This window comes from Scatophagus argus, chromosome 4 (assembly GCF_020382885.2).
Source record: "Scatophagus argus isolate fScaArg1 chromosome 4, fScaArg1.pri, whole genome shotgun sequence".
NCBI classification, from domain to species: Eukaryota; Metazoa; Chordata; class Actinopteri; family Scatophagidae; genus Scatophagus; species Scatophagus argus.
Window position 1 is genome coordinate 6,095,876 of NC_058496.1, and position 15,980 is coordinate 6,111,855.

The 15,980-nt window shown below is 42.4% G+C and overlaps 1 protein-coding gene across 6 annotated transcripts in view; it reads right to left on the minus strand.

The window, feature by feature from the left end:
• Positions 1-187: 187 nt before the first annotated feature.
• The window catches only part of trpm3 (transient receptor potential cation channel, subfamily M, member 3), a 130,275-nt gene continuing 114,482 nt past the window's right edge, over positions 188-15,980 (minus strand). For 4 of the 6 annotated variants that reach the window (XM_046387108.1, XM_046387107.1, XM_046387106.1 and 1 more), the window contains 8 exons: positions 13,649-13,789; positions 12,011-12,139; positions 11,090-11,341; positions 10,009-10,183; positions 7,096-7,246; positions 6,321-6,514; positions 5,999-6,131; positions 3,975-5,701 (listed from right to left, as the gene is read on the minus strand). In XM_046387108.1, coding sequence (XP_046243064.1) covers positions 4,075-5,701; positions 5,999-6,131; positions 6,321-6,514; positions 7,096-7,246; positions 10,009-10,183; positions 11,090-11,341; positions 12,011-12,139; positions 13,649-13,789 — 2,802 coding nt within the window. In that variant the 3' untranslated portion in view covers positions 3,975-4,074. Of the gene's footprint in view, positions 562-3,974; positions 5,702-5,998; positions 6,132-6,320; positions 6,515-7,095; positions 7,247-8,867; positions 8,985-10,008; positions 10,184-11,089; positions 11,342-12,010; positions 12,140-13,648; positions 13,790-15,980 lie in introns of those variants that run through there. The other 2 variants (XM_046387109.1, XM_046387110.1) reach the window with 2 other exon arrangements.

Genomic DNA, 15,980 nt, shown 5'->3' on the forward strand with positions numbered 1-15,980 from the left:
ATTTGTAGCTCATGTAAAGGGGGTCAAAGAAATGCAGATGTTCCTGATGTTTTAGTCCAATAGGCTTTAAACAAGGTGGGCCTTTTTCTCTTTGCCTCCTCCCCAGTGTAAGCTTGTGTGTTCTTGTCACTGACTGGTTAAAGATCCCGGTGAAGTAAAAACAGGCGAGACACGAAGTACCAATCTATTTAAGTTTTTATTTAACGATGCATGCCAGACATGATCCTATTCACATTGAAGAATACAGGTTTGTATTTGCTTCCAAATACTCACTACTTTGATTTCATATTATAATCTCTCTCTATCTTTCTCTTCATCATCTTTACAGGTCGTCTCTGTACACTGTGAGTGGAAGAACTGCATGCATTTGAAGGACATTAAATAAAGTGTGACCAGTAAGGGGGGTTTGGGGTGAGTCCCTTTCAGTTGTAGAAGCACAACATCAGCAATTATTGCAGAGAAAACATGTGCGTGAAACTCTCTTCAGCGTACGAGTCACAGGTCGTCATAGGAGGGAAGCAGATGTGTTGATTATCATCATATGCTCATGATTCCACAAAACTGTAAGATACAGTATAGGAAAATATTTCAAAAATACTGTACACTGAAATCTAGGTGGGTTGTGTTGTGTTGCCATGCCTCCCCTGTTATTTGTGTCTCGTCTACATGTGCGGTTTCACACAGCTAATGTACACACACACGCGCACACATGTACACTGCCACGTCAACATACCCCGAGACCATTTTTAGACCCATGTTCTCACAAAATGTCATCTCACATTTCTTAGTGTAAGGATTAAGAAAAAACCTCTGTCACTGTGGGTCAAACAGGAGGGTCTAATTGCTCACTCTGACACAGTCATCTGTTTTCACACTTAGACCTGAGTTGAGCTGCACGACCTTTGCTTGGTTAACCCCCGTCTGCCACAGCTGCGTAGACAACAGGTCAGCAGAGCACAGCTGAGCTCGTTTCCATTTGGTTTGGGAAAAGTTTGGTTCAGCAAGAACTTAAACTCCTGTGGGGGAACAACGTCAGCCTATCAGGTATGACGTCATTCGCTCGTATTCTATTGCGAGTTCTGAAGACACAATGCAAAATTTCCCCGTGATTCTGGGTGAGACTCAAAGCACAGTGATCATATTGGAAGCTTTCTGCCTAAGACCAAATGAATTCGCTATTTGTTTTCGTATTGCCGTCTTTCTTTCCACCGTGAGAAACTTACTACCTTGCATCTGTGGTGATGTTGTCCCTGAGCATTGACTTGGAGTCAACCTTTCCTCTCTAAGATGTTCTGGAACCTACATATTGTTTGAGGAAATTGCAAATCTGATCATTCGCATGTTGTCGGCGTTCTTTCATTTGTCACCTTGCAGATAATTCACGTGTGTCACTCTGCGATCCGTCCAACGCACATTTTCCATACTGAGCAAGCAATATTAGTTATTGCAACCCTGTGGTGACGTCAAGGCATCAGCCGTATGACTCAGTTTCATGTGCACAAAGATTAGATCTTCAGCTATGAAACTGTTATTCTCAATGAGATCTTTTTCGGTGAGTTCAAACAATTGTTCAAACAAACGATGATACACTCAACTTACAACAATACTCCCCCCCCAACACACACACACACACCCCACCCCCATTCTGTCCACCAGATGTGTTTACAGAGAGCAACAAAGGTCTATGAGTGTATGCAAAAGCCACATGTTGAAAAAAAATCACACATATCTGAGCTCTATTATTAGAATAAAAAACAAAAACAAAAAAAAGAGAGAAATTTCACAGATTTCTGAATCATTTAGTCCTCACATACACCATCCATGCCCAAAAGGCACCCTAAGTTTGGTAAACTGGCAACTGCGTATTGCCATTACAACTTTACATTAGAAAATTCTCATAAGCGTTTTGATAAAACATACAATAGAAACTACTTTAAATACTTTAGATATGATTGAAATGTACAGTATATCAGACAAATCTATATTTAATAAATAATATAATACATCAGCATTTAGTGCATGTCGATGGTCATCTTTTATTTAAAATTTAAAAGCTTAATTAGAAAATACTTAAAATTCGACAAAAATATCACTGAGGAGATATAAATATTGATTTCATAATTCAAACAGGCATTTACTGTAATTATCAATAATGAGCAAGAAAATGTCAATAAACAGAATCAATCTCAAAATAAATGCAACATGATTCAACTGAACTGTAATAGTGAGGAAGTATAAAACAAACATTAAAAAAAAAATCAGTAGGAATTCTATTGATTTCATTTATCTTTACAAAGCTATCAGAGAAGAGCGTCTTCCTTCACCCAGACGTGTCAATTCGAATTAAAAAAAAGAGATTTTAAAACACTGATCTGGCTTTCATCTTTTGATAATAATTATCATAATAATAACCCAATGCCTCCTCCACTCATTTAAAACGCACACTTTTTTAAATCTCAGGTAGAATGCATATACTTGACAGCTTATTTCAAGTGTTTTTTTTTTCATATAATGAATTCCTCTTCCACTCTCCTTGACCTGTTGTGATTTCTAATGGGCTTAGTCATCGGGAAACCGCCGTCTTTTAAAGTTTGCTTCTGCGGTGGCGGGCTCTGAATGCAATTAAAGAGTGAAAAAGGAAAAAAAAAAAAAAAAGCAAATGAATGACAGTCATGGAACAGATGAAGGACGGATCCATTAGGTGTAGGTGGATGTAAAACCATTGCAACATAATGCCACTGCCAAAACCTGAAGGAGGAGGGCTGGGCCACAAGACAACAACGATTTGTTTGTGTAAGGATTTTTGGTGTCAGGTGCAGGCAAAGAAGGTTCACATCAGGTTCACTCAGCTTCTCAAATGGGCTCACAGCGCCCTCTTGTCCCTGTGTTTTTGCAATTGCACTTGTTAAAGCTCTCAGGGATCAGGTTTGAAAACTAGTTGATTTTAGCATTTAGTGAGATTTCAGCAACAGTGTGTGTGCACGTGTGTGCGTGTGCAGACATGTAAATATGCATGTGAATGTCAACATGGACTTGTTTAAACGCTTTCCTTTCTCGCCTCTTCCTGATAAGTTTTCACTCTGATCACGTGGCTGATTAAAGCCAGTTTTTACCGTTTCACTTGACTGAAGCCATGACTGAAGACGTGATAAGAGTAATGCCATTCTGACTGTTCAAACACTCCTTTCTTTCTGTAGCTGAACTGACAAAAGAGACAACAAATAGATAAATTATGCTACAGGATGCAAACGCAGTTAAAGGCAAATTTGACACTCCTTTGAAAAAAAGAGTTAAATATTGAATATTTGAAAGGTAAACTTGTGTATCCAGAGGTAACTTCTCGACACGTTACTGCAGTCATCTCCAGTGCAACCAAGAGGGGAAATAGTTCCCGATGCTTCCAGACACTTCCAGGCAATTCCTTCATGGAGCAGTCAGAAATGTTAGCCTCTTTCTGTTTGCCAGTTCTGCGGTCTTACAGAGAGTGGAGTTAGGATTGTATGAGGGGATGAAAATGTATTTAAAGCGAATCTTTTGGGACAGACAAAATGACAAAATGAGGTGGCTGTTTTTACTTTCTCCGCTCTCCCACACTTGACAGTTTCTACCATAAAAACCAGACAGGAGCAACAGTTTACTTTCTCTGACTACTGTGGCTGATATGTGATGTAACACAGTGACAGATGTCTATTTGACGTAAAGGTGGTGGGTGGAAGACATAAAGTACAAATACACCTTCCATTGCCATAACACCCCACTGAGAGTTACTTAGCTACAAGAGGAGGTAAAAACTACTCTAGATTCATAGCTCTTGGTTTTTGACTGGTGTACAGTAGGACCCTGACATCCCCCATCCTTATCATCCTGACTCCTAATCCAGGGTAAAGTTGCCAGCACTGACTATGAACAAACTTCTATCACCTTTTCTAACCTAAAATGTAACTGGAAAAAAATTGTAGATCTGGTCAAGATCAGCAACTATGGGCAACTTCATCCTGCTTTCACTTGCTCATGGCCCTTTCAGTTTTCCTCCCCGGTCCTATCAGTGCGTGCGTGTGCTGACTGGTGTTCTTGTCACGTGTAATTTTGTCTATCAAAGCTGCGGAAAGCCGATGGAGTGGCCAGCTTTCTCATAGAGAGGCTGTCAGTCTTGGCTGTTTCAGGCCGTGCTCCGGACTTGCTCCTGAGGAAGGGGTTTCTGGTTCCTGCCAGACCCCGGCCCCCCGGCCCAGGCCCCCTGTCTGCCCCCAGACCCTGTCCCCTCTCCATCCTCTCACTCACTGACAGGCTCTTCCGGTGTGGAGGGGCCAGCGTGAGGGAAGGATGGGAGTCATCTGAGGAGCAGCTGTTTGCACGCTCCAGCCTGGAGAAGGGGGAGCAGAGAGGGGCCCCACTGGGTCCGCTAAGGCCCCCTAGACGAGGGGTACCCGGGGCCGATATCAGGTCCTCAGGATCCTCTGGATCAGACTCTGTATGACTTAGCTCTGCCTCTCTTTCTGGGTAGGAGGAACCAATGTCTGACGGCTTATCAAAGGGGAAGGAGGTGGATCCTCCGGGGGAGTTTGAGCGTTCAACAGGCGTGTATGGAGCTGAGACACAGCGCGTATCGATGCAGTCAGTGATGCTGGTGTACTCTGCAGCTTTCACCTGGACTCCTGCCCCCAGTCCACCATAGCAGCCTCGGGGTGTGAACATGAGGCTGTGGGACTTGACCAGAGGGGGCTCATCCAGGAATGCTGTGCCTGCAGTGGAGAGGTATCGGCTGCTCTTAGAGCGCTCGAGCAGCCCTGCGGAAGGAGGTGGGGATGGTTCCATGTCCCAAGGAGGTAAAGTGGTGTCTGGTAGTAGGTGGGCTGAGCACAGTGACAAATCAGCAGCTGCACTGTCGTCAAACATGGCTCCAGCTGTTCCACTGCTGCCTGCACCGCCCTCCGAGTGCCTGTCGCCCATACCGCTGGTGGCAACGCTGCTGAAGTCCCGGCCTCCCGGCAGCACCGTCTCCATTATATCTGACTGCAGCGAGGAGTCTCTCTGGAGATGTGGGACCGCACGGAGAGGATCCAAAAATACCTCCGCAGGCCCCACCTCCTCAGAAGTTGAGACATAGATATCAATGCATGACGACGGACGGTGCTGCTGGGAGACACACAGCGTCGCCAGGGGGAGGGGCTTAGACTCCTTGGGGGCGGCACCTGAGGACACTGATTGTGAGCTGTTGGCTCGGTGGAGACTGAGCGAACGTTCTTTGAAGAAGCTCTCAGCTCGTTCGGCTCCGCTTGCACGTTCACCACCACCACCACGGCCGCCTCCAACATAAAACGAGTGGCTTCTTGTCCGTGTAGCCATGCCGGTAGGAGAAGGAGGGGACATGGAGCCCTCCGCCGTTCCCTCCAGTGCCTCCTGCAGGCGGTAGGCATTCCCTTCTGTGCTGTTAAAGCTGCTCTGACGGAGGATGTACGCTGCGTCTGGGCACTCACCCTGGCGGAGTATGTATGCTGAGTCTGTGCAGTCAGATGAAGTCCGGGAACGTACCTTGTTGACCTCTCCACGCTCAACACCTGTCACACGCTCCAGTGCTACAGCAATTCGTCCAATCAGCTCTTCCATTTGAGCCAGACGAATGTCAACAGTCTGCAGTGAGGCCTTCATGAAGTGTTCCCGTTCATTGACTTCCTCCAGACGCATTGCCATATTCTCCACCCTGATAGTGCAGAGAAGAAAGGAAAGAAAGATTAAAAGCACTGGAGGGAGGAGAATAGCAGGGGACAGTGAAGGAGGGAAAGTGGTGGCAGCGAGGCAGCACCAGAAAAGAAGGAAAATTATATGATTTATATGTTATAGGTCTGAATTAAATAATGAATAACAAGCTATGTCCCTGTTCATTTATATCCTCTGTCTACCTGGCAGACAGAGCCAGGGACTTATTTATACGTCAGTTCTCCATGGGCTGAAAGCTTTTGGCAGAATGCAGACGCAGAGGTTTTCTGCTATATCCAACCTTTCAGAGGTGACTCTGATCCTCTCATCATTAGAGGAATGGAATCTGTCATCTTTCTCTCTAAAGTATTCCTCGATGCATTGCTCCTCAAAGTCGTGGACTTTCTTCAGCTCATCCTCTGTGATGAAAAGTTCTGCAGATGAAAAAGTTTGAGAGTGATGATGTCGCACATTTAGCCATTTGATTGATGGTACAATAGCAAAAGTTCAAGTTGAAAAAAATCATCTCACTGTTATAGCACTAAAAACAGAATACTGAAAACAATTTATAGTGATGTGTCTGTCCTGAGTTCATTAGACTTGCTGATTTATCTGCCACTCACTCAGTCCGTAGTCCCTCTCGTCATCGTCATGCTTGCGCCAGCGACAACACAGATGCTTGAGGACCATGGTTATGTGGCTGAAGATGATGAGGGGTGGAGGAAGGACTGGACGCTCATGAAAGGTCATAATGAGCTGGTAGCGCTGGAACTTCCAAACCTGGTTGGAGATGGACTTCACCTCGAAGAATGTATTACTAAGATGGTGGACAGTGACATACCAGCCAAAAAACATTACATCCACTGAAGGCTACAATAAACCCAGATAGTTTATAGGCCGATGAACAGTTTCCTTCATTTAGCATGCTGCAGCTATGCATAAGTAAACAAAATAAACATGTCTGCCAACACAATAAACGCTTGCTGTAAAGTCTAATGTGATTAAACCTCCAATTTAACTATTATTAATTTCCACTTTTCAGTTTTTGCCAATTACCCTGACAAATGTGAAGAAGAAGATGATCATTCCTGCCACATGGATTATTCAGAGACACAATAACAGATCATTAGCATGATAATGTCTCTGTGGAAGAAACACCATTGCATTCTGTTAATACAATTTCCTGCCAGCCTCTAATCAGAGCAGCTTGTCAGCAGCCTGTACACAACCTCCTGTTATTTTTCTTTTTCACATACACACACGTGAATCTCAAGAAAAGTCTAAAAGACAGTCATGACTACAACGGTTGTAATTAGACACTGCTACGAGTAACATTCACGAGTCCCGACGTGTCCATGTCAGGTGGGAAAAGCTTACGTTATTGAAGCGTTTACGTACTTGAACACAGCTATGAGGAGGTTGACCAGCAGTATGTTGGCCACCAGCAGATAGCAGGCCATGATGGCTGGGACTATCCAGGCGCCGGTCTTACAGGGAGGCAGGGCCACCACCACCCCGTCCTCTGTGGTGATGTTCTGCCCACAGGGGGCTGCACACCGCCACAAAACAAACAGACACACATACAAGTTAATAGAAGGCTAACTGTGATGGAAACTTGAATCCATCATGACTAATACTTCAGTGGAACTTTGTAGACGCACAACAAATTACAAAGACATGCAGACTCATGACACAAACAGAGGATACAGGAGATTAAAAAAAAATCCCAAAATGAAACCAAAGCAAAATAAAATAAAGAAAAAAAAAAAACATTCAAAGACATACTGTACACGGAGTGAAAGGACAACAATAACAAAAAAGAGACGAGCAGACTTGACAATACCAAACAAAAAGCACAACTACACATTTGCAAACAAACAAGAAGCATAATTTGCTTTATGCTTCTTAAAGAGGGGACTGGAAGGAGTGGACACTGTAATGACTGGGGCTCATGTTCAGAAATGTGCATCTGAAAACAAAATACACGAGAAAATGCATTCTTACATCTCGTCACAGTTTGTGCTCCCAATATATTTAAACATGTAGTTGATGTTTGAAATATATTGTCACATATGTGTGCCATAGCTTCATTCAGCAATGGTTGATTGCTTTGAATCATTTGAAATGTAATTAGGATACATAGTGTGTTTTTTCCATCTGTGATGGTTCAGTTGCTGTGGCTTATCTGGGGAACATTCGGCATTTGTTCTTGGTTTGTTTGCCTTTGAGATTCATTCTATTCATGCTCATCATTGCTTGATGTTCAATTGTTTCACACAATGCAGCCCAAAGACAGAGAACTGAAGTAATTTTTCTATTATTTTTATTTTTTTTAATTTTTACCTTAAAAAATTTGGATTAAAAACTCTGACAACTGAACCACGTGAAAAAACAGATTGCAGATGATGGAAGGTGGCTGATTAATATATTATGATGTAGATGTGTGTATGTGTGTTTTATTCCTGTATGGTGTGGTATTCATATGTAAAGTTCAGTGCTTAAGTGTTGACTATATTGGGTAGAATTATTTTGGCAATTGCTCCAGTGAGAAGCTGAGCCGGGGTTAAGGGGAGGGTGATATGGTTTAAGTGACAGACGTTGTTGGCATGGCAGGGTCACCTCTTCAAACGAAACTGATTGAGAGTCAAGGAACAAAATGGGTGGAAGAAACATCAAGAGAAACTTTTAAAGTTTGATAGTTCCTCTTGATGTGACAACTGACCAAAAAGCAAAAACCATAATATTAGAACACATTTGAAAAGTGCTACTGCCATGTAACAGTGCCATTTGCCAGCCAGTGCCAAAATTAATAAGGGTAAAGTTGCTTACAATACACAGCCTTGGGTCAAGCCAATAGTTAGTCAGTCAAAGGTTTGGGAAAAAACAGGCAGCCTCATTGAATCAGGCTGTCGTATTCTTTAAATTCTCCTAAACAAGCTACTGGTGAGAAAACGCAGATTAGGTACAGCAGCTGACCCAAGATATGAAACACCTGAGGGCAACTTTAACCTTAGAGCGCATGGAACTGCATGCACACTTTTGTTTCAAGTGGCCTCTAGTGGTAGGAGTGGGCATGACATGGTGGTAATGTGAGGATGATGGAGGAGAGGTGGGATAGGTACATGTGGTTAAACTGAGATCTGTATTTATTGATTTACTGGAATTTTGACTGCACTGGGAAATGTGGGATGGACCATTACTACGGCAGCTTCCGTGAGCTCGAAAGTAATTTTCGACCAGCCAGAGTTTTTCATTCAGCCTTTGCTGTAACTTCCTACTATGCATATCTGAAACAAAGAATGAAAACATTATTTCAGATCTCTTCTCTTTGGGCCACTCCTCGCATTCTGTACACACCATCACATACACTACCATACAATAAAAGACAACAGAACAGCACACGGACGCACTCTCACTCTCAAGACATTTTCTCACGTACACTGCTCACAGTCTATGTTTGATTTATTGAGTCTCTTTGCCTACATGGTGTAAAATAATGTAGCGACACAAAAGATCCAGACAAACTGACAGTGAAATTATGTCCTGATGCAAGACAGGAATTTCCCTACGCTCAATTTGGCGCAATACCCTTTTAATATGTATGTGTCATAAAAAGACATCCCCCAGTCATACGTTAGCCTGTGGAGGAATGACTGAAAATTAAATGCAATTCTGCACTGAGATAGATGCATCTTCTTTCAGATACAGGAACAATTCTCCCTTTAATTAAAGGTCCAGTGTGTGGGATTTAGTGGCATCTACTGAGCTTGGTTTCCCTGTTCTGGACTGCTATAGAACATGGTTGTGCAACCTGATGAACTCTGTGGAAGAGGGCTATTAATTTATTGTTTATACGCCGCTCAGCCTTGTATCCAAATTTTGACCACTGACGTCTTTAAAATTGTTGACAGGACGTCTCGAACTACAAACAAGGTCAATTATAACTCTTTCTCTTATGAGGTTTTGCTCTAAGGACATTTTGTAAAGGTATCTGTAAAACCTTCCTTGAGCTGAGAAAAGCGACTTAAAAAAATTCTGAAGTCACAATGTCAAGAAGCTAGAAAACATTTTTGGTGCATGTGTCATTTTCATTGGACTAAATAGGTGCCATCTTTGAGTGCGGCATCTATGTTACATGATGAAAAGGACCTGCTTCTTCTGTAGATGCACGAGGCTCATTCTAATGTGTCAAGACCACAATGAGTTTAAGGTGGTTTATGGCCATTATATTCCATTTCTGCCCCTATATCCTACACACTAGACATTTAAAAAAGTAATAAGTTTATTCCAAAACTCTGGCCCTGAACTTACGGTCGATCTGGTCGGCAAACACCTCTCCGTAGATCATCCAGTAAGGCATGAAGAAGATGTTCCTAGCTAGCATCCAGGACGGGTCTTCATTAGGGTTGAGGATGGCCTGACGCGCCACCCCAAAACTCATCAGCACCACCAACATGATGATCACAAAATACATCATGTCGATCATCTGACAGAAAAAAGGGGTAGAGGAGGAGGAGGGTTGTCAAAGAGAGAAGGGAAGGGGTGGGTAGTTTAACAAGAGAAAGAAAGAACAGGGAGCAGTTGGTAAGAATGTTTATAGAAAGGATAACAAAATGATGACAAAAAAGAAGGAATGGATAAAATGAGGAAAGCAACATGAGGGCAGCTTGCTGGTCTGTTAAAGCTGGAGAAGCAGTTTATAAAGTGATGAATAATGATCTGTATTTGCATGTTTTGATTGATGTCATTCTCAGAGTCTTGGTTGGTCAATGAAACTTCAGTTTACGGTAATTTGTTCTGCAACTAAAGTCAATATTTAAAATACACTCAATTTATATTAATCGCAGATTGATTAAGGAAGTTAGCTGAAGTGAGTGTGTCTGTGTGTGTGTGTGTGTGTGTGTGTGGGTGTTGACTTCCTGTCGGCTGATTGTATGCCTCTGTGTTTTTTTTTTGATTAAGGCTGTCATCCATTGTCTTTTTAGTAAACTGAAACTCTTCTAAAGCACAGTCACACTTTAAGTTTTTTTTCTCTCTTTAACTATTGGCTGATTTTCATATCAAAGACAGCCTGTGTCCAGTGGTTCACAGTCCATGTCAAAGACAGTCAAACATCAGACACATACAGATTTAGGCTTTTGATCCCTTCTCTAGTTTTGCCTTCATGTATGTATCAGAGGCTCTGATCTTGTGCTTTTAGAGATCAAACAATTAGGTTTGGAAGGCACAGAATCTCTATTAGGACCAAGCCCGCACAACACATACAGATGAAACCTTTGTAATCAAAGGATTCCATTAACTCTGACAATCAGTGTGAATCCTGCTGAGTACATGCAGAAGGAAGAAAAAGTCAGACAAAAATGAAGAACACACAACGCCTGCCTCTTCTCACCATCTTGCCAATCATCATCACGTAGGGACCGAGGTACTTGTTGACCCCAAAGATGTCCAGCAGCCGGATGTACCAATAGATGATGTTGACGCAGTAGATGACGCGTCCGTAGCTCATGAGCGGCGGTTCTTGGAGACGCAGTACCATGCCGACAGAGAATATGAGGATGGCCATGAGGTCTGTGATGTTCCAGTACTCCTGGAGCCACACCTTCACCTTCTGTAACAACTTCCCTGGCTCTGACATCAGGATCTGAAAGAGTGTTGGAGGGGAATAAAATGACAGAGGAGAGGAAGGTGAGGAAGCTCAAATGCATGAATGCTGGAAAGGTGTTTTCAGGAACGAAGAAAGTGAAGAAAAAAAATGAAGAAATGCATCATATCATGATCACCATAAGAGGGCAGTATGAGTTAACCAATCAGGGCATCTTACAGCTTTCTGAGGGCGAATTGGTGTGCAGCTGAGAATGATGTGACATAATGATTAATGCATTTCATACACATACAGTACAAACACAGCCACAGAGTGAGGCTGAGCTTGTTTCATGAGGACATGTACCTTATTTTCAATTTACTCTTTCTTTCTTTGTTTTCTCATCTCTGTTGTCTTCATTTTCAACAAACAGTCTCCCCTTTCTCTCTCTCTCTTTCCCTTTGACACTGTCTTTACTTTTCCCTTCAGTGATCACAGTTTTCCCTATTTATTATGAGCTGTTTGGTGATATGGACATAATGTTCAGCCTCTGGCCTCCAGAAGCTAAACTCATTGCATTTAACTGCAGGTGACATTATGTTGACAAGCTTTGTGTGTTCAGGTCACTGGGTAGTGGTGAAGAATTGATTATGGTGTGTTCAACAGAGTTGTGCATGCATGGCTGCATGCACTATATTTGCATATAGCCACTGCTAGGATCGATGGTACCTCTCTCATCTTCTCAATGCCGTTGGTGAAGATGTAAGCGATGACGATCCACTCTTGGGGAGAGGGCCACAGGTCCATCTTGACCAAGACAATGTAGTTGAACAGCATCAGATAGCCAACATACGCCATCTACACAAAAAAAACAAAAAACACGGGGAACATTTCTGGTTATGTGCTTTTCCCACATTAGCAAACTACATCGATAAAGTTAAGTTGTCTTTGAACTGGCTCAGAGGGCTCTGTGAAAAAGCTTCTAGTGTTTAACAGCTCAAATGGTTATTCAGTGAATGGCTGACCTTCATTGCGCCTCCTCTGCAGTTTTCAGATCTGATAATAGACATTCAATGTTAAGACACTTGATTGCTGCACCTCCGCACTCGACTTGAAAATATCCATTATGCGTCTACTGTGGTTGCGTCTATTTAAAATACATGTCAGCTGTCCACTTTCATTTTTCCTCTACTTGTTTGCACACTATGGCTCATCACGATCCAGACTTTATGAGACCTTGATCACAATGCAAGCCTCACCATCTAAAGATTAGACCTGGACCTATGTGTTGTTCTCATCCAAAGGGGTTGACATTACTGAGTCACCAATCATTGATTCAATATCTCGTTTCTACTTTTAAATTAGGACTAATAATAATAATAAAAAAGGTTAACATATTTAGTTCAGCTTAGTTCATTCTTAAATCAAGCATTCCACTGAAGTAAGAAGGCAAAGTGATTTTAATAATGTGTGACTGCAGCTGTCATTCAGTCCCACACAGAGTTGGTTTGTAAAATAAAATGGGGTAGCGCTCTACAACGCGTGACCGGACTGTACACAAATGTGGTAACGAGGTAAAGACCACATCCTGACCCTGAGAAAATCCAGGATCTTTTCTACAAGAGCTATAATGAAATTCACTGTTGAATATTTTTCTTTAACCTGAAGGGCAGGAAGGAGACATGGGATGGAGGAGGAAGGGAAGAAGAAATAGACCGAAACAAAACACAGTCAGAATATTTTCACAGCATAAATCAACATCCCTGCTGATGATCTAAAAAGATGTTTTCACTGGGAAAGTAAATTAAAGGATCCCGAGATGGGGTACAGGTAACAAAAGATCAGCCTACATTAAACGCTGCGCACACGCTCACAAAACACGAGCTGTACACGGGCTTCAAAGACATCTGGAGTTACAGAACCTAGATGAACAGTGCTGTATAGAAAGATGTAAGGACACACTTAAAAAACACAAACATTCTCGGGCATGTAAACACTCTTAATGTAATAGTTCATCCAGTGGCGATATGCCCTGAATGAGAGGTTTCAGTTTTACACAGTTCACACACAACCTCCTCGTTTGATCTTCGCTCCCTCTGTGCCCCTCGCCCCCCTCGCCCCCCTGTACTTTTCTCAGCATGTTGTTTCCATCACTCTCCCCTTCTATTTCACACTAAACTTTTCCATCCCAGTAAAGCTGGGTAATGACAGGGTGGAACAGCAGGTTAATGACAATACAGGCTCTGTGGCAGTACAAACTAATGGCAGGGAACCAGGAATTGATGCTGTTGCAGAAATACAGTCAGTGCCGACAGGTGCCAGGAGGAAGCTGAGTATGTAGGTGGTGTTGCTGAAGCTGACACTGACCGTATGGAACCAGAACTTGACAATAGGAGCGTTGTAGAACTCGTATATCTTGCGTCCCATGGGGATGAGGCGGTGGCGGTTCTGAACCTCCTCGACATCCTTCTTTCTGGATGTCTCTGTGGTTACCTTACCCAGCATTGCCTAAAGGGAAACGCAAATCCCACAGGGAGCGAGGGAGGAAGTGAAAGGTGTGAGGGATTAAAAGATGGAAAGAGTGGGAAGAGGGAAGTGTGAGAGATAGGGAAGACCAAGGAGGAGGAGGAGGAGGAGGGGAAGTGAGGGAGATTCAGCAAGAGGATTGAGATGAAGACAAGGATGTGGAAGGTAGAAGGTGGGATGAAAAGAAGGAGAATAAGAAAGAAAAAAGGAAGGGGGGAGGGGTTACATTACGGCTACTGCACAGTTTTAATATCATAATCAAAGAAGCAAGCACAGGCAATGTCATCATTCCAAAATGTGAAATGTGTGTTTGAGGTGGAGTGTTTGGTGGAGGCTGGTAACACAGTATGACGCAGACAGGGACACTCATGGATTGTGTCTCAGACAACAATTAAGAGGCAGAAGAGAGACAAGACAATGACAGGGAGAAGACAGAAAAAAGAAAAGGAAGAAGAAAAGACATAGATATCTCATTTCAATCTGTGACACATTTCTTTATCCATGAGAGAGGGTTCGGAGCCCACTTTTTTATGGGTCATGGGCTTAATGTCAAAGCAACACCAGACCTTTGAGGGAGTTCAGTCAAGGAACTGTATTGCATTTCAACAAGCATACTGCCTCACAAAGCTAAAATGCAGTAACCAACATTCATTTAATTTTTGATTTGAGCATTATTTTTTCAGTACTGACAGCTATGCCAGGCAATGTTATGACTATCACAGTATCTGAATTTAAAAATACCAAAATATAATTTGTCTTATGCTCTGACAACCTTTAAAAAATTACAAATTCTTCTTTAAAACAATAGGTGTATATTGCAACAGCTTGACTTTATCCTGGTGTTTTTTTTGTTTGTTTTTTTTTTTTTGCAGGTTAGGGGTAGCTGAGTAATAAATAACACCTCTCTGGGAGTTGCCAATAAACAACAAATTTCAGTTTCTTAAATCTTCTTAAAACCCTAAACTCTCTTTCCAAATAAGTCATCTTTGTGGACACTCAATAAGAGGCTCCAAGTAAGCTAGGTGTGGTCTTTGAAATGTCATTTGCTTTACAATATAAAAATTATGCCATAGAAATGTGTAATTTTTGCAAAGTAGCTAGTAACTTGCCTGAGCTAAAGTTTAGTTATTGATTTTCCAGTGCATTTTGCATGTACTATGCTAAAATAATAAATCTGAAAAGGCATAAATGGAAATAATCCCAATTTTTCCATCTGTTTTATGGTTTGACAACCAGTCTGAAAACGTCTTCTCATTCTTCTGTAGTTACTGCACTCTGTCTTTGTCGGGCAGCAGGCCTGGGCAAAGATAAAATGTTTGATCTGTCCAAATATTTGAAAAAGAGTAGTTGGCTTAAGCTCCCATGCCACTGAATAGGTACAATAGTGAACAATTCATCACTAAAAATCATAGAAGGAATCACTACCATTAAGGAATGAAGAGTTATGTTTTGTTTTTGTTTTTTTTTTCAAATATGTGAAACGTATACAGCCAAAGTTTCATCCAAGGCGCACACAGACAGGGCCTTTGGGGTGAACAGATTCAGATGCCAGTGTGTAAAGCACACCATGCCTTAAGTGTACCGAACATGCACATTATTCAATCAGCAAGTGGAGACAAGCTAACACACAAGCTGTAACATTGATCACAGTGTGGTTTATCTAAAGCATCTGAGGAAAGGACAATACAATCTCCCTCTGTGGTGTAGCAGTCTGTGTTTATCTGTATGAATCTTTGTGTGATTCATAAGTATCTGAGGGTGCATTTGTGCACGCAGAAGCCAGGACAATAGGAAGGACTCATGGCAAATGTATCCTTTGGCAGCACGGTTCTTTGTTTAACAACCTCACTGCTTCAAGGACAGCAAGTGCAGAATGGCCCGTTCTGTGAATCTTTGTGCTGACTTGCTGACTGTGCTCAATGCAGATGGAGAGTATGTACAGTGGTGCTGAAAAACGTTCAACTTCAGTTCAGTCACTTAATGGGACAACCTTAGATTCAGCCTGTGTATTAAAACTGTCTTTGGAAATAAAGTTGCAATTTCAACACACAAACTGGGTCTTGGTATGATCTCCAGGACTGACTGGACTGAAATGGAACGAGTCCTAATCCTGCTGTACATCCATGTCTATGCAGATGGACCAACTCTTCCACTGTGAGCCGGGAGAAGGTGC